Source organism: Lissotriton vulgaris, chromosome 4_1 (genome assembly GCF_964263255.1).
Source record: "Lissotriton vulgaris chromosome 4_1, aLisVul1.2, whole genome shotgun sequence".
Taxonomy (NCBI): Eukaryota; Metazoa; Chordata; class Amphibia; order Caudata; family Salamandridae; genus Lissotriton; species Lissotriton vulgaris.
Window position 1 is genome coordinate 347,527,891 of NC_141691.1, and position 25,026 is coordinate 347,552,916.

At 41.5% G+C, this 25,026-nt stretch overlaps 1 protein-coding gene across 1 annotated transcript in view; it reads left to right on the plus strand.

Annotated features, from left to right (window-relative positions):
- The first annotated feature begins 425 nt into the window (after window positions 1-425).
- LOC147718732 (sodium- and chloride-dependent neutral and basic amino acid transporter B(0+)-like) overlaps window positions 426-25,026 on the plus strand; it is a 60,213-nt gene continuing 35,612 nt past the window's right edge. Inside the window, exons 1-4 of the mRNA XM_086918725.1 lie at window positions 426-614; window positions 9,244-9,388; window positions 15,399-15,530; window positions 21,312-21,482. Coding sequence (XP_086774851.1) covers window positions 555-614; window positions 9,244-9,388; window positions 15,399-15,530; window positions 21,312-21,482 — 508 coding nt within the window. The 5' untranslated portion in view covers window positions 426-554. The remainder of the gene's footprint in view (window positions 615-9,243; window positions 9,389-15,398; window positions 15,531-21,311; window positions 21,483-25,026) is intronic.

Below are 25,026 nucleotides of genomic sequence, written 5' to 3' on the forward strand. Positions count from 1 at the left end.
TGTTATTTACTATTCCACATAAATACATGAGCATCAAAAATGCACTAAATTAATATGTAACCTGCCAAAGTATTACCAATGTATAAACTATTTTAAATGTCCTCTAAATTGAAAGGTGATAGGTAACCTGACTGTCAGCGGTGAGCGCCTGGTTTCAACACCAGCGATGTGGATGTGAGTGTTCAAAGATGTGGGTTTGCTAATCCCACCCCTCCCGCCTCTGAATGGAAATTCCTAATCGCAACCTCTTGTTATCGCCATGTCATGAAAAACAATGAGCACTCTCAGGAGATGCGTATTGAAATTACAAAATCTCGTCGCGCTGCTAATGCTGCAACGTTTCCTGTAATTGACTCAGGGGCAGGCGGGGAGGCGGTTGGCTGCCTTTAAAAGGGCTGGCAGCCGGGGCATGGCCACTTGGGCTGGCATACCTCTCTAGGTGAGCCGGTGTTAAGAGCAGGTTCGGGGCCGGGGTGAGCTTTGCAGCCTCAAGAGCTCAGGAAGAAGCAAATAACATTCCTTTGTAGCTCCCCGCGCCGGTACACACGGAGGCCATGGGTATCTCACTGCCGGGATTCCTGAAATGCTGTGGTCGGACAGCCAGCAAGGACTTGGTGAGTGCAGCGTTTCTTCACTTGAGAGGTTCACTGTTTGACCACCTTATCTCTTCAGGGCGCATGCTTCTTTCCCGGAGGCATACTGTCTGATGTGTGATCTGACAGCCTCAGGCACTGAAGCATCAGCAATTCTGGCCTTGCCCTGGAGGGCCGCGCGGAATGAAGGACGCAGCGCAGTTACTCCTCTTTTAAGTTATTTGCCGTTAAAAGAGGTATGCCGACTGAAGAACCTGTGCGCCTCGGCACCCCCTCGCCGTCCAAACCCCGTGCCGTGAAGCAGGCTTGGGCGGTGCACCTGTTGCACCCTGGAAGCAGGTACTGGCGCCGGCATCCACGCGGCTAGCCTCGGGCGCTGCGTGGCATGCCAGCTCGCATGCATGTTAAGGCTGCTATTGTTCTGCAGGGTGGACGTGTTCTTGGCAGACTCCCCTCCACCATTGCGACACAGCGCCCACGGTACACCAATACTTGGAACCAGCCCCAACTCGGTCTCACGCACTTGTGGGGTTTGTGTTCCAAGTGGCTGCACTCAGGGACATTTTAAGGATTTTGGTGGCCCTGGGTCAAAGGTATTTCGGGGCCCCCTTTTTAGAACAGCTTTTAATGTACGATCCAATTTGCGCTCTTTCATGCCATCTTTGGCCAGGGCAATGGCACTGTGCAGGCACTAAATTCTAAATATGTTTACATCTACTATTCAGGGATAGAGAGTTGTGTTTTCAATATTGTAACAGAGCAGCAGCTCATTTATATTACGGAAATAATCACTGTGTTGCCCTCCCATTTCTCATATAGCATGTCTTCTTTTGAGCTAAAAAAAAAGATGTATGGCTCTTGCGTGAAACTTAAACACAACATTTCGCTGCAAAATGCCTTTAATAGACTCTCACACATCACCCACGTTAAAAATAAATAAAAGTAAAATGGTATTTAAAACAATCTGTTTAAGAATTGTTCAAGGCCATGAGGGCAAGACTCTGCAGACTGCAGAAAAGAGCTGGCTCTATCAGGGGGCTCCCTCAGGGCCTTGGGCTAGAGCCCACTTTGTCCATTAATGGACACCCGAGTTTCCGCCATGAGTCACAGAAGTCTGCCCTCGGTGCTGTTGTTCAGCACGGGTTTCTTTTATTGCTACTGTTTCTTAACCAGCAACCAAACCACAGGCTACAGATGCTAAGGCTGCTCCGGCGAGTTGTGGCATGCTCACTGCCACTCACCACACTTATTTCAATATTTAATAACACCTTTGTGAGTCACACCCTGCTGTCTCTGACGTGAAACGTCCTGGTTATATGGTATTTATTTTTCTAACATTTCCGTCTGTATTTATCCATATTTATTTTTTGCCCATTTTATCTGTATGTATCCATATTTATTTTGTATTTTACGTATAAATGTAATAGTAAAACGGTACATTTCCATATATATTTAAATAATAGACACACACCTATACTTTGATGTCCGTCGTATTTTAGTTTTAGTTGCAAAATATTACATAACAGTACATCCACTGGCAAATATTAGCATTATACCACAAAATGTCTGTTGACAAATGCGGTTATTTAAAGAAATTTCATCCCGTTTTTTAATTTTCCATGCTGTCCATCTGCTCAGCTGTTGGGCTAAATTCATGAAAGACAGCACGAAGAGTCACTGAAAAGAAGCACATTTTCTGTATTTATCCATTTAAAAAATAAATACACACAGAAAACACATTGTTTTCTGTCTGCATTTATCTGTAAAAATCCGTAAAAACGGAAAACAGGGAGCCCGAGATACTGTATACTGGGCATTGTCAGGGGCGTAGCAGGGGCGCCCTTGGCTCTAATACACGCAAGGACAAAAGGCACAATGTCAACAGCTGTTGGCAAAGCCAATAGGGCTGACATTAGAAAGAATGCAATGGGTTTTGGAATGTTTTTTGTTGTTTTGGAAACATACGCAACTAACTTATTCATCATACGAATACGAAATATACAAAAAAAGTCGAATATGCAAGAATGCCTTCACCAACGGTGAAAAATAGCCAATGGGAGAGATTGGTGGAAGCAAAATGTTAGTGTCACTTCCCCAGGCCGCTGGTTAAAGACGGCTGACCTAAAGCCTCTGAACATATGTATGTTTACTTGCTTTTTATTATGATATTTTTAGAAGCCATGAGGCTGAAGAGACTGTCTCTGTGCCAGACCTAAAAACAGCCATGTTTGCAGTGCTGCAGGTATGTCACGCATCTAGGCCCCAATGCCACTGCTACTGCAGGACTAACAATCCTTATGTTCCTTATTCAGTAATATTAAAAAGCACCCCATGTGTGGCATTTTGGTCCCCAGAACTACTGCCTCAGAGGTCATATACGCTACAAAACAAAGATGTGGGCAGATGACTCGAGTGTGCTCTTTTATTGTTAAGGCAGAGTAGTTCAAGTTTGAATATTTTTAGAAAAGTCTATTTTTTCTTACCTGAAGTATAGAGATACATGCAGAAATGAACAAGTTGTGAAAAGGCGTGAGGTGTGGAGTGGTCATTGCTTTACAAAGCAATATGTCAGCTCAGCAGAGTTCCTAACGCTCAGCATTCTATAAATGACCGGTTTGCAGCCCTGTTGGCAGGTTGCAACGTGAAGGGGTGAGTAGCCAGTGAGTGGGTATCTTTCTGTCGTGCCCTGGGGACAGTCAGTCTAGACTCGCTGCCTTCAAGGCTTGTTCAATTAAACTCAATCCGAACAAGTGTTTAATTCCTGAAGGGGGCGCTGTTATGTGGCAGAATGAGACACGAAAAGGAGACACGCTAGCAGACACAAGGCTGACCCTGAGGTCAGACCACACGTTTATTATAAACTCGAGGCGCTGGAGGGCATCGAAGCATGCTCAGAGCAGTTCTGGAGAGACCTTAGATCCGCTGCAGCGCTCCGTGGAGAGGATCGCTCATTGTCTTATGTGCAGGGAAAAGCATACATTTCAGCTTTGTTAAATCAAATCTATTTCCAATAGTCTCATCTCAAACACAATCGTTATTTCACTCCTTTTAAGGAATACTCTAGGTTCCCACTTGCACATATAGCAGCCAACTAGTAAAGTAGACTACTATTGAAGTACACCATGTAATGATATAGGGGCCGATTCACAGAACTAACTTAAGACAAAATCCTAAACGTACTACTTTTGGTATTCACAGAAATTAGGATTTTGTTAAGACAAACTTAAGACAAAATCCTAACTTCTGTGAATACCAAAAGTAGTAAGTTTAGGATTATGTCTTAAGTTAGTTCTGTGAATTGGGTCTTTATAGTTGCACCGAGTGCTTTCTTTGTTAGTATGGCCTCGCAGCACTTGCAGAGTTCAAGTCCCTTCACCCCATGCTCTCTGGGAATCTGTCCCAGACTAGTCTGAGTTCAGGTGGTTTGGGTTGGATGATCCATAGCGTGGTTTGGTATATTTAAGTCTATGTGTTAAATTCAGGTACTTTCCAGATGAGAGTAGTGGCATTTGCATTTCCTAGTTTGAAGTGTATGTCTGAGATAATTGATAGCATTGCATTTGATTTGGATTCCTCTAACATACATGTTTGTTTATTTATTATTATGGATAGTACTGGGGTAAGTTTGTGGGATCCGGCTATATGGAATATACCATCGGTGTTGAATAGGTATTCAGAGTATTGCCTGATATGTTGAGTTACTTTTATGAGGACAGATCTGTGATACCAAATTATATGGTGTATCTGGCCGATGATGGATGCATGTCAGGTATTGCTTCAAATGATTTCTGTTGGATGTAGGTACTAGATATTTAAATGTTCTGCCAACTAAGATCTGCTGGGAAACAGCACAAGCTGGCACAATGTAATTGGCACATTCAGGTGCAAATAGAACTCCCACGGGAATGAAAATCCTTGTAGCCACCGTCCCGAAGACCAAACTGAGGACAGAAGTGTCAGTGTTTTTCACCACAGGCTCTGCCACCAGACAACAGAGTTCTTCCAACTACACCCATTCTGCTTGTAGTATCCCAGTATTGCCCCTCAACCAGGAATTACCAGAGTAAAACAATGCAGTCCATGTCCCAGGAGAGAACAAACCAAAAAAAAGGGTGTGAAAATGTGAAGGGACGTCCAGTGGTCTGCAAAGAGAAACCAGTGGCAGCAAAAGATAATAACATCGTCGTGGAGCATGATTTTGACACAGAGAGAAATCAGAGAGGGAGACACAAGCAGAATTGGTGGATCCAGAGAAAGTGGGACTTAGTTGAGGGAATAGCTGCAGCGAAGGAAGTTATACCTCCCTGCATTTGACGCTACCGGATCCCATGTGTGTGGGAAATATGTCTCCTTGTTGTGGTGGGAGAAGGAGCTGGTGGTGAAAGGAAAACAACATATGTAACTGGGATTAGCAATTTCGATAATTGCACTAAATGGTTCTTAAAAATGACCTGGTACAGAGGAAGTATGTGAAAATGAAAACATCACCCCATGTTGAGAGACTCTAGGAAGCCCTCACAGCACAGAAGAGGAAACATCCCACTTCTGCTAATTCCCAATCGATTATTTTTATATAGCCTTTTAAACTGTCATGTGAAGAGTCCCACGCACTCTGGCTCTCTTCCAACACCGCCGGACCACCCAACGGTCACCGTTCGTCTCACTGGAAAATAGCATAAAGTAGTCTCGGAAAAAGAACCAGCACTGCTGTGCCATATGACTGGCGTGGCAAGGATATGGGAGCCAACCCCTGGAACTGAGCGGAACCCGGGTTGGTACATATGTTAGTTCTGAAGAGAAAAGCCTGGAGATACTGGATGGGTAAAAAGAAGGGTGGAAGTGGCTACGAGAGCAGGGATGTAACCAAGAATTCAGGTGGGCAATGCACACGCTAAACAACTTGACTGACACTGGAGACAGCAATTTGGCTTCTGACACAGATTCTCTTAAGAAAGTAGGCATGGCATAAGTAAGAGTCTTTTGCCTCTTTGTCGCCAGTTTTAAGTTGCTGATATATTTCTTATTAAGCAAACATAAATGTGTGGTGAGCAAATGTATTTCTACAGCTCTTCCAACAGCTGCAGGTTAAGTATTTTCCTTCAACACCTTACCTGTCATGGACTTGCTGATAGCTCTATTCTTGGTCATAGGGATGAGTTCAGCCATAATGCAGCCAAAGGTGCTTTCTTTAACCTCAGACTGTTGAACAAGATCAAACCCTACATTCCCAACAAGGATCTCAAACTGGCCACTCAATCTCTAGTACTGTCAAGGCTAGACTATGGGAACGCAATCCTAACAGGCATCCCGAAATCGAACTTGGCACCGATCAAAACAACACTACATGCTGCCGCTAGAATGATTACCGGCATCAAAAAATCGGATCACATCTCCCCAGCACTCAAGGAACTCAAATGGCTCCTAGTAGAAATGCGTAGTAACTTCAGAACGGCCTGCCTAACCCACAAAGCCCTCCATACCGGCAAACCCGAATACCTGGCAAATAAACTCAAAAAAGTAGGCCAAGCCAGGAATCTGAGAAGCTCTAACTCCTTCCTGCTCATCCTACCCAAAACCAGAAAGAAAAGAACAGTGGACTGCTCTTTCACTGGAAACGCCCCCAAAATCTGGAACTCCATCCCCCCGCACATCAGAACTATTCCTTCTTTTGTGGAATTCAAAAAGCAACTCAAATCCCTGTTCCTGATCCGCTCCCTTGGCTGTGGATAACCGGGGTCAGCAAGCAACCCCTGAACTATGTGATTACAGTGAATCCCATAACCAAAGAAGCTCGGCAACTCACCCATGTTCCGCTTACAATGTCACTCATTGAATGCTTATACCTCACATATGTTATGTTTATGTTTATGTTATGTATATGTTTATACAGATTTTTGTCATTCTATTACTGTAAAGCGCTCTGCTACCTCCGGGTCTTGACAGCGCTATAGAAAACTTCCTAAATAAATAAATAAATAACCCGGTTAGGTGTTTATTTTCTGTAAAACAAGTAGAGTTTTGCCAGGACCATTGCCAGGGCCAAAACTCACATGAGCTCTCAACTAACCCCACCCAGCCAACTCTGACTCCACCACTACCACCTCTGTCATTCACAACCATCTTCACCACTGGGTAGCATGGTTCCTTAACCCAACTCTGAGACCTGATCCCAGAAAGCCCAGCGTACAGGATTGCCAAACAACCATTGACCACCCTTCCTATGTGTCCCCCATTGCAACCATTCAATTCCATTTAAGTTGGGCACCCCCACTGAAAATCAGTCCCGCCCCCACCACATTAATCCTGCATGAAACTACCTAAATTGAATCTGGGGTTTGCCAATCGGAAAGCGAGATGCTCAAAAGAGCATCAAACAAATCCAACATCAACAAAAGGTGCACACCTCACTCAGACCATCTCCATTGCCACCTTTAGGGCTCTCTGCTGTGGCTCTTATCCCTGACTCCAGAACCTAACCACCTCCATAAACACCTCCTTCATACTTGGAGCAAATATGAGCCCTAAGTGCTCTACAAATGCCCCATCTTAAATAGCAGATATTTATTTATTTGTTAGGCGCACAAATCATCCCCAAGAGGATCTCTTGGCGCCATAGCCACGGAAGACTGTTTGCAGTGCAATGCCGAGGTTAGAGATAAAACAACCAGGTTTTCTGAAGTTTTTTAATGAAAGTAAAATCAGGACAGGAGCAGATGGACATAGGCAACCGATTCCACTGATGCGGAGCTAAGAAAGAGAAGGAGCGACTCTTAAATCTAGTTGTATGGATGCGTTTGGAGCATAGCTGTAGTAGATCACTGGATCGAAGCTTATGAACTGGGAAATACAGCTGTAGTTTGTTTTTCATATAACAAGGTCCCTTTCCGTGCAAAGTTTTACAGACTAAACAAAGAAGTTGGAAGAGTGTACGCTATTTTATAGGTAACCAATGAAGGGAGTGCAGTTAGGGTTCCGATGGGGAAAGCGGAGCAAGATTGTGGATAAGGTATGCTGCTGTATTCTGCACCACCTGAAGCCTGGAAAAAAGGCCTTCATTCATACCGACCATTAGGGTGTTTCCATAGGAAAGGCGACTTACTATCAGAGCCTGGACTAGTGTCCTGAACCTCAGAGGAAGATTATGGCCTGTCCTGTGGAATAGGGGAGGTGGTCAAGGACCAGCTGGGGTATTCCGCCTTCCAGAACCCATCAAGCCCTATTACCTGGTAGCCTCAGTCTTAGCATCCTGTGAACCCCTTGTGGAGCACATGCCACTGCCAAATGACACATCTGGTAGCCACTATAGATTTTATTTTATTTTTTTGGAGTTTTATATAGCTCAAACTTGACCCCAAGGTATGGGAGCACTTTACATGAGTACCAGTTATGTTACAGATGGACATATTCATTTTTGTTGGGCACAGGGAGTTTAAGTGATTCACTGGATGTTGAGCGCCCCTGCCGAGACTCGGATCCAGTTCCCCAGGTTCGAGGTTGACCGCTCACTCTAGCCATAAGGCCACAACCTCTCCCCACACAAGACACAAGAGGAGGCCAGAGATACCGCAAGAATCATCCTTCACCAGAGAAGGCTGCACACACAAGACTGTCAGGCATGTACTCCTGAATACGAATCTGAGCTACAGCAGGCTATATGGAGAGAACCCTGAATAGCCCTTGGAATCTGTTACAAAGTCCAAACTATGTGCTCAATCTTCACTCCTATCCTCTCCCCTAAGCTACAAAAACAAGTTCTAAATAAATCAATGGCCTGTTCGATATCATCAAAGTATTGAATCTCTCAGACAGTATGACAGTTCACAAACTGTAAGATCAGGAAATAGCTTTGTTGCATCCAACATCCTTTCTTTATGAATGAGTTGAATACTGCAACCATTTTTACCATTCACATTTTCTAATCTTGCCCTCTCCTTCTTGCATGATTAGGTTTTCGGATTCATGCCTTTTACCATCACTCCCTGTTGATTTAATGTGCCTCATTTATGATGCAATGTTTCACGTGATGTTGTCTTTTAGTACTTCGCATTGTGCATATATATTAGCCAATAAAAGGTAAGTTCCACAAAATGAAGTGTTTGGTATGAAACATAGAAGTACTGAATTAATGTGCCATATAAAAAGACAGGAATCGGTAGTGGTCAGTGACACATTAGGAACCATGAGGGGAAAACAGTTGTTATCCGGTTAATTGCACCCAGCTTCACCTCCTCACCTATAAACTGTCCTATAATGCAGTACTAGAGGGGGTAAGGAAGAGGCCAAGGGGAGTCAATAGAAAACATGAAGCAGGTCTCAAGTTCACCCCCATTCCTGCCATCAATAGAGCCCCTTCAACCCTAATGGCTCCACAGCAAATATACAGGGTGTCATCTGCGATTTTCACCCCCTCTACTCCAAATATCAAAGTTAGAATGATTTACGGCCCCCTCTTGAGATATCACCGCAGTCCATCTGTGTCCCGAATGTTTATTGTGACCCTGCAGAAAGATTGGGGGCATATATAACTCCAAAGTCGTTTTCCCGTTTTTAAAGAATGAATCAGTTTTAACTCGGCTGGTCTAGCAAAAGAATGGATTAACATTATATTTTATAATACTCTTCTGCAATAACTTTATGATTTTATTTTTAGGCGTCACACGAGGGCAGCAAAGATGAGAACACAGAGCGTGGGAACTGGTCTAGTAAAACAGAATATCTCCTGTCCATGGTTGGTTATGCTGTGGGACTGGGCAATGTCTGGAGATTCCCCTACCTGACGTTCCAAAATGGAGGAGGTACCGTATTGATTCAAAGACGTATTTCTAATAAGAATTCACAGTAATAAACTTCTGATTAAAAAGAACGTATTTGAAGAAGGAATTGGCACATGTTGTACTTTGGAGGCTTCTTCGTTTAATAAAAAAAGTGATGTGTCGAATGCTTCAATTAATCTCAGCAACTGGTACTTTCTCTGGTCCACTTTCTAGTGCCATCTTTTGCTAAGCTATGCCACTGCAGGCCGGGATCAACTTTACGTCTATCAGCCATTGTTGTTTCTACACAATGTGTCCAAGATCACATGCGAAGGTGCAAGTGGGGAAACAGGGAAGTCTCTGATGGGCAGTCCAAGGTGCCTCCTTCCCACAAAGGCACGGCACTTGCGGACTTTGACAACCAGTCAATGATTTCTCAGCTGGGGTTTGAAAGAAGCACCTGAAAGAAAAATCTCACATGCCACTGGAATGAAACTTATTTGTCTGACAAAATTATCCATTAATAAGGGTAGGCGTGCACAGCTGAGCACAAGGGCACACAGAGGTGTAAGAACGGAGTGAGAGAGTCAGTAATAAGTGAGTAAGGCCGTTTCTAGACTGATCATTAACCGTGCTTTGCGTCTAAAAACATACTTAGTCTTGATAGGACGCCGTAGGCCACCGGCACTTGAAGGCGCATTCGGGCCAGAGTGTATCGCAGTAATTCACGCCCAGGAGCTGTTGAGAAACCCACACCTGAAAACACGCACACACCGCTTGTCAGAAAGTACGGTCTGCCCAGTTTTTCTTCCCGGGGCCGAGGGTAACTGCTGCGTACCAGCCGCGGTCGGTAGGGGAGTACCTGCCGTGGCGGTGATTTGGGAAGGGGGAGGGGCAGGGTGGGGGTTAATAATGTATGGATAATGGAGGTTTGCAGGTAAGGAAACATTTAAATAAATCAAATGAATTTCGTTGCGTGCACTGCATCCCCAAATGCAATGCAGTGCTCGCAACGAAATGTGTTTGATTTATTTAAATGATTACTTACCTGCAAACCTCCATTATCCATACATTATTAACCCCCACCCTGCCCCTCCCCCTCCCCACATCACCGCCCCGGCAGGTACTCCCCTACCGACCGCGGCTGCTGCGTACTCCTCAAAATGGACTGTAATCGTTATGTTTTCACGCCAGACAGTCCGTCATCCCACTGAGTCATGGCTGGCGTTTAGTTACTCAAGATGCTGTACACCTCTTCAGGTAGTTTCTTTCCTTAACTCTCTCTCTATAGAATTATTTCTTCTTAGAGGCCACGCCTTGCCAGGGATTATAATCATGCGCCCTCACTCAAACACTCATCCCGTTTCATGTACGGTGACGCCACCAGCAACAACCAGCTTTCCCTCTGTTTCCATGTCTCCTCCTTGGCACGGTGTTTTCATACAATGCACTATGTCAGCACGTTCTACATTCCGCATCGGTTAACCACATTATTTCTATCAGCTTGCCCAACATTTTACGACACAAATAAGGTAGGGGCATAATATCAACAAACGGCGTTAAAATTATCGCCGCTTTAGCGTCAGGAAACTGCCGCTAAAGTGGCGATAATGGACTTGATAATATGCCCTTGTGAATTCCCATAAAAGCCCACGTTCTGGTGTGAACACGGGCTTCTACTGGAATTCACTTATTAAAACAGGTTGTTGTGACTGGTCACCCTGCCTACAAAAATGCAGTACAGCCCAGTGGGCAGAAAGACTATTTATTGGATGGAAAAGGAAAATGCGGTAAGAGAAAGAGGCCTATACATTTATCAGAAAATGATGGTAGCCAAGCTTGATCTGCTGAATGCAAAGGGCCAGGAAACCAACTTTGAAACACAGGGCCTTTTTATCTAGCAGAACACTGATTGCACCCAAAAGAAAGAAATCATGGTGTTCCACAATTTGTGCAAAGTGAAAAAGTTGTGCACACCCTCTATAGTGTGGCAGGCTCTCGCATTTACCACGAAATGAAGGGGGTCTCAATTCAGTGCTGCCTCGTGTATGGTTCTATAGGGAGCGATGCAGAGAGGCAGCAGAGAGGGCCCATGGGCGCTTCTTGAATACCCATAAGAGTAGGATGGTGTAAGGCCACATATGTGTCCTTAAACATACACCTGCATTCACTGCGTGTCTATAAAGGGACTTTAATCACCATCCTGTAGAACAACAATTGATCAAATGCAACAAAGCGAATGGAATTCGTTTTGCATCAGTTGAGGACCCACCTCAGCTTAAAATACGTAATAGGGTCAACTGTTTTTAGCCATAGGTCAGTCAGCCGTTTTCACCTGCTCTTTAAACAACACTGTAGGGCCTTGAACTTTGACCGTGTTTAAAAATCTCACCAGAGAATTCCAATATTTTTTTAATGGATAAATACCCCTGCACAAACATTCAGAAGTGAACACATCACTACCTGATAAGTAACACATTACACTGCTCAGTTCCCCATGGAACAGCCCTAGAGACAGGCTAACTGATGTGCTTAGTATAGTCAAAGCAACTAGTCGTAGAAGAACACAATTTGTTGGGTGACGTCCAACTTCCTGCTCAATCTTCTGCTGACACCACACAATTCAAATCCCTCTCCTGTGCTGTTTAACCAGGTCAAACACAAACATGTGTACACTACCTCAAAAGAATTCCTGAGATGATCAGATACCTGACCCACCACTCCACCCCGATGACAGCCGACCACTAACAGAGGAAGAAAGATACCAAAAGCAGATCATTAAAACTTAGCCTTTGCTCAAATAATCCTTAGCAACAAATACTTGAATGAATAACGCGAATCACGTGCCACTATGCTTTCTTTTAAAGTTTATATTTCCCTCTCGTATCTAATATTTTATAAAGCATACACCCATGTCTCAGCTACCAGGCATTCAATGCAATTGCCTAACTTCACACTTTCACCTTTCAACTCATAACTGAACATTTCCTGAAAAATAAATGCTCCCTCTAGTCATGAAGTGTTAAGCGAAAGTGCAGCCTCCTCGTTAATCTTTAATGACTTATACATACTCGAATTTCCCCCTAACTGCATGCATTTGAGTTCTTTCTTCCTTTACTGTTAGATTATTTGTTTGAAGACTCACATTGTGCTGTAGTGAAAATATAGCCATTCCTTATAATCACATTACAGGTGGATTAACGTTTGATTTACCTATTTATTTTTAGTTAACTGTCAATATTTTCACTGCGTTCTGACTTATTTTTAACATGATTAATGCCTTGATTAATTCCCTTCCACATACACTAGCGCCAAGAGGCCATGGCAATCGAGCGCTTTACAAACATATATCCTATCCTATCCTATCAGTTTTCCCCAAACTAACCTATAGTCCAAAATAGAAGTGACTTCCTTTCACCAAACAAACTTTCAATTTATTGAATATTCTTTTAAATATATTATTTGTTTCTGAAGAAATCATGCTCTCTTGTCTTTCTCTTTTTTGCTAAATCTTTGTTCTTTCGTCTTAACTGACGGATACACCCATTCATCACCAGTGAAAGAGGGGGCTTCCAACTCTAATGTACATCACTCCACAACATTTGTTCTTTTGTTATGCTTCTGTTTGCATTACCAGAGCTATGAAGCTTTTTCTGATTACTTTGCTTTCTTTGCTTGGTTTGTTATCTAACCAATAAGTATATAAGATACCTGTGAGATAGCACCTCTTCCTTTATTTATTTTTCTAAGAGGTTAAAATGAGTTGCACTTCTCGCTCATGTTTACAACCTTATCTGCTCACTTATTATGAGCTGAATCCATATCAACTCACTCATTATCAGCTGCTTCCCAAGACTGCAAGGAACTGGTTGGCAAACATCTACAAACTCACCTGGGACACTGAGCTCGATTTGCAGTTATCTATTGCCTTAATTGTGCTCCTGAATTCCCACCATGAATCATCTAGGAGGAGTTTTTAATTTATAAAGCGTTTTCTGAGATTCAGGCCCTTGTAGGATAGAGGGGCGTGTTAGATCCAGAAAATAACTTTTTTAAAGAATAATAAGGGCATAATACCAAGGACATACAGTGATTATCGCAAATAGCGCTTAGTGCGATTTACATTACCGCCATCTATTGCTGGATTCCTGCGCCAGGTTAGCGGCGTATTATCAACGCCATTCACCAAGGCGATGTGAAATCCAGTGATAGAGGGTGTGAACATGCATTAACATGTGAAAAGCAGCGATAATTATCCTGCGATCACAAAATCCTTGATAATAGGCAGGTGTGGATCTAGCCTGGCAATCCACCTCCCATGTCACAGATAGCTAAGTTGAAATTTTAGTAGGAGTAAAAATCCAGCGTTAAGGGGCATTAACGCAACGTTTATCATCGCTTCGCAGCTCTAGGGCATCCTTGTAAATATCGCAATGCTGTATTACCAATGTTTTACAAGGATATTATGTGAGGAACGCCTACTTTGCATCTAATTAGCGATGCGAGGCAAGGCGTTCGGAAAACAGCAGCTAACATGGGCTAACGCATGTTTGCGCCGCCTTGATGATTGTGCGATATTAAAATGTCTGCTTTTTCGGCGCTATGTGCCGAAAAAACATCAATATTTGTCTTGATAAAATGCCCCAATAATCTTTAATATTTTCCCCCATACTTTTCTATAGGCAGAACTCCACCAGGTAGTGGAGATCTCCACCTCTGTGTGAAAAGTTACTAGAAGTAACTGTACACTCATGAATCCAGTCTTAGAGGGCTTCACTCCCGGAACGGAGGGGGTGAAAACATGTAAGTCTACACTTAGATGTAGATCTAAACTCAGAAATGGAAAATAGCAAACAAATATAGACACGCCTAAGTGTGGGAGTAAATATACACGAGAAAAACTACATGTCCTATGAATCAGACCCAATGTGCGTACTCATTCCATTCTTACAGTTAAATTCTGCAAACATCAGCATGGGCATAAGCCAATACTTAATTAAGTTGAACCTTCAAAGCATGTGAATATATTGCACTTTGCCATATCTTTCCTTCTAATATATTTGTGCACACATTTCAAAAATGCACTAATCATCCCTGTGACGCAGGTAGTCAACGCATGGCAGCTAATAGTGCGCCAGCGCAGGAGAGAGCAAAGGAATCCGTAAAATGTTGTAAATATGACACATCTCACTGTTTTGGAATTAGCTTGGCACAGCCAAATGGCTTGCGGCCCTGCGCTGCGTTATTTATCTCTGAGCCTCATGCACTTCAACCACACATTTACAGCCATGAACGAATGCACTCTGAACGGTTGCCAGCATCCCACTGTTAATCAAAGGGCTTGTTGGCTGTGCTAGGGATATAAAGTGATATTTACAATCTTCAATATAATAAATCTCTCAGAGTGAGTATCAGGATACCACATAACATTCATTTAGTCAAACTGCAAACATTTTGAACGCTGCATTATTCATACGTTTTAAGAGGCGTTGATGCATATTGTTTTGGCTGTAAACTGAAGGAAACTTCTAGTGAAACAATGTTTTTCAAAATGCCCGGCCATTAACAGGCAACTACGTCATATTGCATGTGTCACATAGAATCTCTTTTCAAAATAACCTTTGGATGCATTTGCCTAGTTTGCACACTATTTACAGATTAATCTTTTCCGGAATATACAGTGGACACGTTCTTCCAAGACAGAAGCACGATCGAAGTAGATGAATTTATTCTCTAATGAGATAGAGAGAGTGTAAATAATATTTTCTTCAACTATCCTATTACTCTGTTGAATTAGTGTATTAGTGTCCATATTTTTACATCCTCCCAGTCTAGATTTTCAGTAATTCAAATAAAAGAAACTATTGAATAAAAAAAAAAAATTCTACATGTCTTTTACGAAAAATTATGATTTGTGATAATTGTGCATCACATGCAAGGGAGCCTTGCCTCTAACATGCCTGGGAAAGAGGATCACTGTGCACTGATTTCGTTTACAATATTAGTTAAAGTGCTGCTAAATTGTTTTTCTTACTCCAATTGTATTTTTCAGGTGCATTTCTCATTCCATACGCAGTTATGCTGGCTCTTGCTGGACTACCCTTATTTTTCTTGGAATGTTCCCTGGGCCAGTTTGCCAGTTTAGGGCCTGTTTCGGTGTGGAAACTACTGCCAGCATTTGAAGGTGAGCATTTTTTTGTTTTTTGTTTTTGTTTTCTGACACGGATTTAACCAAGATGACTTTGGATTAAAAAAAATTAACATATGAAGGACTGACTTACTGAGTACACGCCTGTAAACCATATGCGGTCTTGGACCGTGTTGGGGTAGTTTATAAAAATCCAATCTACAAATCTTTTGCAGATTGCCAGAAAGTATCTACACAATTTAAAGATAATGGAGTGTACTGTAAACTCTGAACTTTGAGGATTGTGTAATTTGAGAACTGGCTTGGGAGTAGAAATAGAAAAGGTAAATGTTTATCAGAAGTGCTTCATCCAACAAAAGTCAAAATGCACGCCCATTTTATTTGAAAATCAAATGTCCAAACTGTCAACAGCTGTCAAGATATCTCTTGAAGCGTGTCAGTACTTCGAGTACTGTCCTGTCGTCCTGGTTGGACTAGTTTTTTTTTAAGTTCAAAGTTTATTGAAAGAAAAGGTATAATATACATAGGACGAATAATATTATACAGTAAATAACAAAAATATAATCTGATAATTACTGAAGGGGGAGGGAAAAACGGGGGGTATCTTAATAAAACAGTACAAGTAAGAAAATTACCTGAATCCTAAATCTTACTACATCATCAAGAAACAATAGCAAGTAAACTATAAGGCATAACATTCAAAATTGCAATAATGAGAAAGATAAAAGGAGTAAGAACAAGGAGTAAATCTTATAAAAATAAATTATGTAAAGACAACAAAGAATTCATGGAGGTTTCCGAACTTCATCCGGGTTAGAAGATAAACTGGCCAAAGATGAAGCAATGGTTGTAAAGTAGGAGGATGAGGGGAGCCATAAAAGATTCCTTTTAATGGATAAAGATATAGAAGTAAGATTGTTTGTGTCTAATCTATGATGGAAACAAACAGCATGGACTTGTTTTTTTAAGTTATAAATAGTCGATTACTACTGATATCCCAAACACTATTCAGCATCACTAGGGTCAGAGTTAACACATTGCCACAGAAAAATCAATTGAAACAGCCCTGCATATATTATTAATGCCGGCTGAAGGCCAGTGTGGGGACCCTTTGTTAATGGAAAACATGATAGATATGGATTTACATTGGTTATGGTGTCATGGTGTCTTTTAGAGGACAGAAGGCTCTGGGTTGGTGGGGATTTCCTCTCAAATTATCTATAAGTTTATTAACCTAAGAGTTTTCCGTTTCTACACAACATGCACCAGGGACTTGAGTATCAAGCTAACAGAAATGAGATATTTATTATGCCATATGTCGTCTTGATATTTTTAATATTTACTATATGTTCTCATATCATGATGCATCATGTGGTTACTTTCGTGTCCTTATGTAATGCTTTCTTACAGAGAAATATATCGGGTTAAACATGCCATATGAGACCCCTCATTGGTTGACTGTAGTTGGATTATTGGGACAGATGAACACTGATACGTACAGCGATCAATATAGCTGTAAATATAACTGAGTGATTTGCAATATCACTAAAAATACCTGCCGTCAACCTGTAGGACATACATATACCTGGGGCTGTATCATGGTGGGCTTTGCTGGTGCAGCGCAGAGCCAAGAGTTCTTGTTTTTGCATCTGACCTGTCTAAAGCTAATTTATTTAACCCAATATTTCTTTGAGTCAGTGCTTTATTTTCAAATAGTACAGCACAGAAACACTAAGCAGGGTTTGCTTCTTTCTGATAGAATTCTTGATATCCTGAGTGGGTTTGTGTGATGTTAAGCTTGTCTAGGATTCAACACAGGGACGGACTGGGAACCAAACCGGCCCGGAAAAGTGCTCGGCCGGCCCCCCTGGTGGAAGTTGGGGGTGCCACTGAGCTCTTTGCCGGGGCCGCCGATTTTTGTTACAGGGCCTATTTTGCAACTATGCTGCATAAACGGCCGTGTAACAAAAATGGCCCCCAGGGGCCCAAAACCGGCCCCCACCCTCGCGGCGCACCGGGGGATTGCACGGTGCCCGTAACGGTCAGCCCGGGCCTGATTCAACATGTTTTCTGTGGGTGAGAAGCTCTAGCTGAAGACAGAGGTGAATGTGCAGGGTTGTTCATTCTCTTTCAACACTTGCGGCTCAGGATTTTTTTTGCGTCAGGGTGGTGTTATGATGGACTTGGTGTAAGGCAGGCTGCAGGCAGCTATGCATCTCTCCTCTCTACAGCTGTCTAATCCAGGCAGTCACCAATCCTTACTAATATGTCGGAATGTGTTGCTATGATTCATCCCCATAAGTCATTACACACAAATCCTCCAGGCACAAAGCCCTTGTTTTTGTCATCTGACGTTGTTATTCTCATGAAAGGTCTCAACACAAGTTATAAAGTGAAGCTTTTAATTCTTCTGTTATTGCGTTTTCCTGCTATAGACAACTGACACATGCTGCATCAAGTGAAGGTGTTTGGATACAGAAAGGAAAATAATGCAGCAAGCTAAACATAACAACAATGGTTATTTTATTTAGAGAACTGTACATTAGGAGTGTTCTGCATTTTTATTGGTTCAGCGTCGGTCGATATCTATCCAGGAAAGTCGAACCCAGGACTTGAAACAAGTCTCATTACAGTTGCAACTCAGATATCACTCAGTCTTGTTCCTAAAACGGCTGCCAGTGAATAGCGTAGGGTTTCATGAAGACCCACTGCACTAGAATTACTCTAAGAGATATGATGCTGAAGAAGACAGTTTTACAATCATTCACTTCCTGTGCACAAGGCTATGTGTACAAATGAAAATTGTTCTTTTCTTTGCTGCTGCAGCATCTCAAAATGAAGTAGATTTTCATTCTATTTCAAAACAGTTGCTTCCTTTTTACAGGTGAGAGATGAGGTTCTAGTCAAAAGTACCTGATTATTGTTTGTTTAATGAAGTGTTTATCACTCTGTTAGGGTTAACGTGCTATAAAGTAGTAAGATAATGTATGTGTGTAGTGTAGTTCCTACATCCCTGATAGGTTCTGTGCATTGGAATAATATACACTATAGTTTTGACATAGGACTAAGGTCAGTATGTCTCTATCGAGTACATTAAACTTAATTGCTTGTGTGTGCCAGCTAACTCAGAGGTCACTAGAAACTTCTCGAATAAACAAGAAGGGATTAGTTACCGACAACCACATAAACATGACAACGTTGTTTCACTTAGAATCGGAACAATCTCAGAATCGTGGAAACAATAGATAACAGTTTCTCTCAGTCAATCGTGCATGCTTCGTTTCTACAGAGTTACACAGAAATAGATGGACAGGCGTTTCAATAAAAAGGGTTTATTGAACATTCTTATTTCGCGAGCAAAAAGTTATGAACTGCTACTATCGTAAGACAGTGTGCGAAGTATAATACGTACAGTGTTAGCAATAAGATAAAATAAAACTGCAATAGCATGGCTTGTCGCTATGACAAATATTCATAAAAATACATACATAAATAACACAGGCTAAAATGTGAATACTCATCTGGTGCTTCTAGCTAGTTCTACCCCAGTGTACCTAACCTAAGTGTTGTACGAGGTAAGAAGTAGGTGCTGTTTGTCTATAGTCTAGTTGGGCTATATTTTAGATTGGTGTTGCCAAGATTAACCAAATGTCCCTCTAGGTTCTAGTCCGCTCCATACCTTAGAATGAGTGAGGTCTTGATCTCTAACACCCCGCAAGGGGAGTCAGAAACACTGGAGCTGGATTTTCTGCGAGGAGGATGACAGCTTCTGGTCAGTGCGTCGGTGAGGACTCAACTTCCTTCTGAACTTGCTGTGGCGAGCCGTGTCGTGCAAGTATGCAGCCTAACCATGGTTTGCCCTGGCAAGTGAAGATATATTTATACCTTGAAGGAGTTTAGGAATGTAAGTATTGACGTAAAGGTCGGGCAGAAGAACGTCATGAATGAACCCCTAAGGAATAGATGTTCATGCATAATAAATGAGTTCTTGGAGAAATCGAAAATCCAAGCAAGGGGAAGTCCTAACGCCTTAAGAGTCTGTTTTTCCAAGAACTCGTTGTGACGTTGATGGATGGATGTAGGTGGCCATGCCTGTATTTGGCTAGCTTGGAAAGTGCCTAAATAAGAGTAGAATTTCTATGCCTAAATAAGGGCAATGTGAATTGTGCCTATATAAGGGCATACATCGGGAAACCTATATACAGTATCTAAATCGACACACAACATGTGACTTAGGGAAAAACATAAACTGAGAAACCACATTGGGGAAAACCAAATCATGGAAAACCAATTTTAAGGAAACACAAATAAATCGAAACTGAAAGAAAACATTTTAAAGGAAAGACAATTTTAAGGAAACACCCCAAATCACACTCTTTGGTGAAGATTAGGCATAATGAGTTTTTTTTTGTTCAGGAAAATGGTAGCTGTTCAGGGGTGATGAGGGTTTTCTTTTTTTTAGAGTTTTAGGGTTAGGGGTGGCTGGGGTTTAGGGCTGGTGAAGGTTTTTCAGAAATCGGGTATATGTGGAGTTTAGGGCTGGTGAATGTTTTTAAGATTCTGTGATGGTTAGCATTTTGGGGTGGTGAATAGTTTTTAGTACTCAGGAATAGGTGGCATTTAAGGTAATGTGGGATGTTAAGGGTTCAGGGATAGGTGAATATTATATGTAGAATGTGTTTTTAGGTTTAAGGAATGTGAGAGTTTAGGGGTGGTGAGGGTTTTAGGGGTCAGTAATGGGGATTTTCAGGAGGTGGCGAGGGTTTCTTAGGGTTCAGGGATGGGTGGCATTTAGGGGTGGTGTGAGATTTAGGGGATCAAGGGTGGGTGGGGTTTAGGCATACAAATTAGTTTTTAGGGTTCAGAAATGGGTGGACTTTAGTGGTATTGAGGGGTTTTAGGTTAAGATGTGGCTAGAGTTTAGGAGTATAAAGGGCTTTAAGTTTCAGGATTGGTTGGAGTTTAGGAGTCAGAGATGGGTGTAGTTTATGTATGGAGAGGCCATTTTAGGGAGCAGAGATGAATGCTTATGGGGTGGTGAGTGTTCAGTGAATTACAAATATCCAAAGTATTTGCTTGACAATGTAAAATATATTATTGCCAAATAATGTCCCATGACTGAAATAAGGAACTGAAATACATTTCTTTGGCTACAATGATTCTGAAAGTAAGACCACCAATAATTACTTCTACACCTTTAAATAGGTATGCAGAAGTGAATTTGGAAAAAAAGACTTTCTATGAATTGGCTTCTATTAAATGGTGAATGCTATGCATCCTGAAAACTTCCATTAAACCGTCTAGATGAAATTGTTGCTCAGTAATGGTATTCTACTAAGTTGTTTTTCTATGAAATCACATACAGCCTGTGTGGTAAGATGCAAACTTGACCCCTTCTACTTATAGCATTTCCAAACCAGAAACATCTTTAGTCGTTAACAAGAGTGAACACTATGTGCATTTTTTTTATATAGGTAGTCACACACTTAGTTGGTTCTGTACTGAAAATTTCAAAAGTACTACCACATCAGCTAAATCAAAGTTGAAAGTATTTCAAAGAGCGCTTTAGCAGCGACACAAAACTGCAGAAATAACAAGAGAAAGGCTGAACTTTGGCTTACAAAGAATTATTTTGAATACATGTGGCTATGATCTTAAATGTTACAATATTTTGTCTATTTTGTCTCTGATTCAACCTTACAACAAAGTATTTTACTGTATGATTAAGTAAACCTGCCTGATACCTAGACAGTTAATTTATTTTTCCCTCCACCTTAATCTAACTTTGTTTCTTCTTCCATGTGTTTTCCTTTGCAGGTGTGGGAGTGACAATGGTCCTTATTTCAACACTAGTGACTATTTATTATAATGTCATAATCGCCTACAGTCTTTATTATCTCTTTGCTTCGTTCACAAGTGTGCTTCCGTGGTCTGACTGCTCCAAGTGGGAAGGGTTGAACGACACGATATGCAGTAAAACACCCAAAGGTAGGTTGAGTGTCATTTTGACATTTTTGTCTTGTTTTTCTATCATAACTTACTTTTTCTGTGTTGTAGCATTAACACACTAAATGATTGATATATTTAATACTGCGATACCTTATTTTTTTCAAATTGAATTTGCTATCATTTCAGAAGAAACTTGAAAACAAGTCTAGGTAGGAGAGACATTTATGGAATTGGAATGTATATGCGGCCCTGTTCATAAAGAAAACTGTAAATCTACACCCACAGATTTATATTGACTTACGGCTGCAAATTTACTACTTTTTGGAATTCACCAACTCCTTGAAGTATTTGTAAGGAAAGATGCACCTGACTCAGGTTTCCATGCAGATTCCATGGGAAATGTGAGAATCTGTTCCTTTTCCATGGGGTTCTCTGTGGTGAACAACTCCGCACAGAAGGAATGGATTCCCATCTGCAAATACATATTTTTGTTTTTGTGTGTTATTTTTTCCTATGGAGAACCCCCTTCCACGATGCCCCATTAAATTTGGGGGATACTGATCTGCTTCTCATCTTTGGAGGAGAGTTACGCCAGTCCTATCCAGGAATACATCTCTGACCTTTTTCAGGCTAGAAAGGAATTGGATGATAATTTGAGAATGGCAACAAACTTCAATGTGAGTAGGCTTTTTCAAACTTTCAGGGCAAGCTATGTCTTGAAATACCGATATGCCACTGGTGGGATTTACAGCTGTGGAAATCTCCGCTCTCGTGGTGAATATCTCTGCCCCTGCAAAAGGGCTTATGCGTACGGGAAATTCTTATGTGAATTCCTAGCAGTTGTAGAAAAGTTCAATTTGGTTGTAACCTTAAGGATACAGCCAATTTACTTTTATGTATAGGGCCCTTAGTGTCTAAATTGAATCCTACTCCTGGCACTGGTAACCTCTGACCCTTGAAGTAGATCCACCTCTCGCCCAAAGCATCATGTTTCATAAACTTGAGTAAAAGTACTGAAACAATTTCTTATTTTTTTAAGCATTTGGTGCCCTCCAGCAGGCAAAACTCTGTTTTGCCCGCAAACTCTGTTTTGCCTGCAGCGCCTAAAATCTTTCCACTGTTTCTGCATTGAAGCGGTTTTTAGATTCATAGTGTATGCTACCTCATAGAGAATGTGTCAAGGCATTGTGTTGGGGGTTTGTATAGCTTTGCCTCGCACGTCATGTAACTGAAAGTTTACTAATTTCTTATTGTATGTATATGGCACACGCTTGTTAAGTAAACGTTTTATTTTATATTCTTAATCTTAAAAATTATAGCACTTTACATTTTTATTTTTTTGAAAGAGCACCTCCTGTGTAGTGACTTCACAAGCCCTAGTACTGAGAGGGATGAAACAATGCTCTCCCTACAGCTACGTTGATAACTTTGTAAGCAGTAGAAAAAATATTTTACTCCTATGATGCTTCCTGCCTGAAATATTTAATTTTTTCCTTCAAAGGCTCGTTTTGCTTTCCAGCTAGGTTCATGCTATTTAGGCCTCATACATACATTTATACTCACATATTTTACATATTTAATTTATCTTTTATTTTTCGTGAAGCTCTCACGCTGTCATTGCATGGAAGTTCTGTAGGTAGTACGAAGCAAGTTGGTCTTCAACAGTCTTTTGAATTTCCTATAGATGGATTTTAGGCTGAGGTATAGCAGGAAGAGATCTCCAAAAAAAGAATGCTGCAAATCAATGGATCTGCGTCCAAAATTCATGTAATCAGCATGGAAAATTCTGCTAGATTTGGGAGATTGGCCTTTGGCTACTTGTAACTAGTTAAAGTGCCAACACTCTGGTAATGTTGTTGGACAAATTGCCATGGATCATTTTGAGTTTCAAACAGAGTCTTGAAATCAATGATTTCTTTAATTAGCAGTCAATTGCAGCTCTCGTATCCAGGATGATGTGGTTTGATCATGATAAGTCCAAGTTGAGACAGCAGCTTAATTTATGCGTGGTGCATTCTGTTTAGCATTTTGGCCTTTTGCCTGTTGTAGACTATGTTACTGTAGGTGACGTTGGAGATGTTGACTACAAGGATCAGCCAAAACTTTTGAGAGCTTCAGTAAGGATTGAAAGAGCCCATACACAGCATGAGTTCATAAAGATGCAATTCTCCACTTTTCTACTTAGATTGAGCCAAAATGTCAACAATCACACCATAATATTTTGTGAGACTATATAGAATTTGATTTGATTTGATTCGGGTTTTATATAGCGCTCTATCGCTCCGAGGAGCATCTTGGCGCTAGATGTGATTTGTGTGGATCAAAGGAGGGGTAAGAGATATAATAACCCCTAGAGACGTTTCAGAGTTAGACCAGGGCTTTGCAGATGGTGGCTGTTTGATTGTAGATCCAGGTTTTGATGGCTTTCCTGAATCTACTGAGAATGAGGTTCAGTGCACCTCAAAGCCTGGATAGATCCAATGTACTCTGCAAAGAGGTGGTGGAAAAATACCCTCAATGTACAAAATGAAAATGGGATATTGCTTGGTGTGCTCACGGTCCCCCTGTTTACCATAAACTGCATACATCAATTTTGGGTCACTCATAATTATTTGTGAGCAAAAATTGCTGAAGAACTTAACAAGATTTCCAGGGTTAAATGGCTCATAGAGAGATCGGGTGTTTGCTGATATTGATGGGAACAATGGAGGCTGAAGATGACATAGCACTTATGGTGACTTCAGGGCAATGGAAGTGTGTCTGAAAATAATGAAGAAGGTGAAGGACAGCAATATAGGCTCATAAAAATAAACCTGGAAGCAGACAACAATGTAATAAATCAGGCTGAGCAGTAAGGAAGAGGTTCTATTATACAAAGTATGGTGCTGATTACATTTTGAATCTTTGTGTGTCTTTTGCTCACTAAAAACCCAATCAGGCCTTGTAGATTTCCACTCGTGCTCATAATTCTATGCGCAGGTGTTAATGTATACATTTGGGAATTCACAAATATTTTCAGTAGTAGACTTGTAAAACTGCAGCTTTTCAGACCCTTTACTGAGAAAATCATATGACATTTTATATTTCCCTGACACAGAGTGAAATGAATTACACATCTCTGCATTGGGTCAGGGCAACTTAGTTGACAAATGCATGTTTTTCTTCATTTTATGTTTTTTTCCATGCATGGATAACATTTCTCACCTTGGAGAAACACCTTTGCCTGTAACCGGAAGACTAATGGTTTTACACTCTAATGTTTACACAGGAAGGAGAGTTACTCCAGCTCTTTGCTCCTTTGCTGACTATGCAAATGCCTACAAACGTATGAGTCTGGTGATGTTCACAAACTCTAAATCATACTTTGTCTTGATCCATCAATTCTCACACCACTCGCAGGTGGTTTACTACTGCTTGATTGTAGGTAGTGTTGGCCTGGCCATTGTGCATTTTTGGCATTTAACAGTTGGGCTGCAAGCAAGGGGGCTCCTTTCAGAGCAAGTGTGGTTGCCATGACCCTACCAGGATCCCTTGACCCTTTCTAGTTACACCCTCCTGCAGTGTAGGGCCAATTTGAACAATG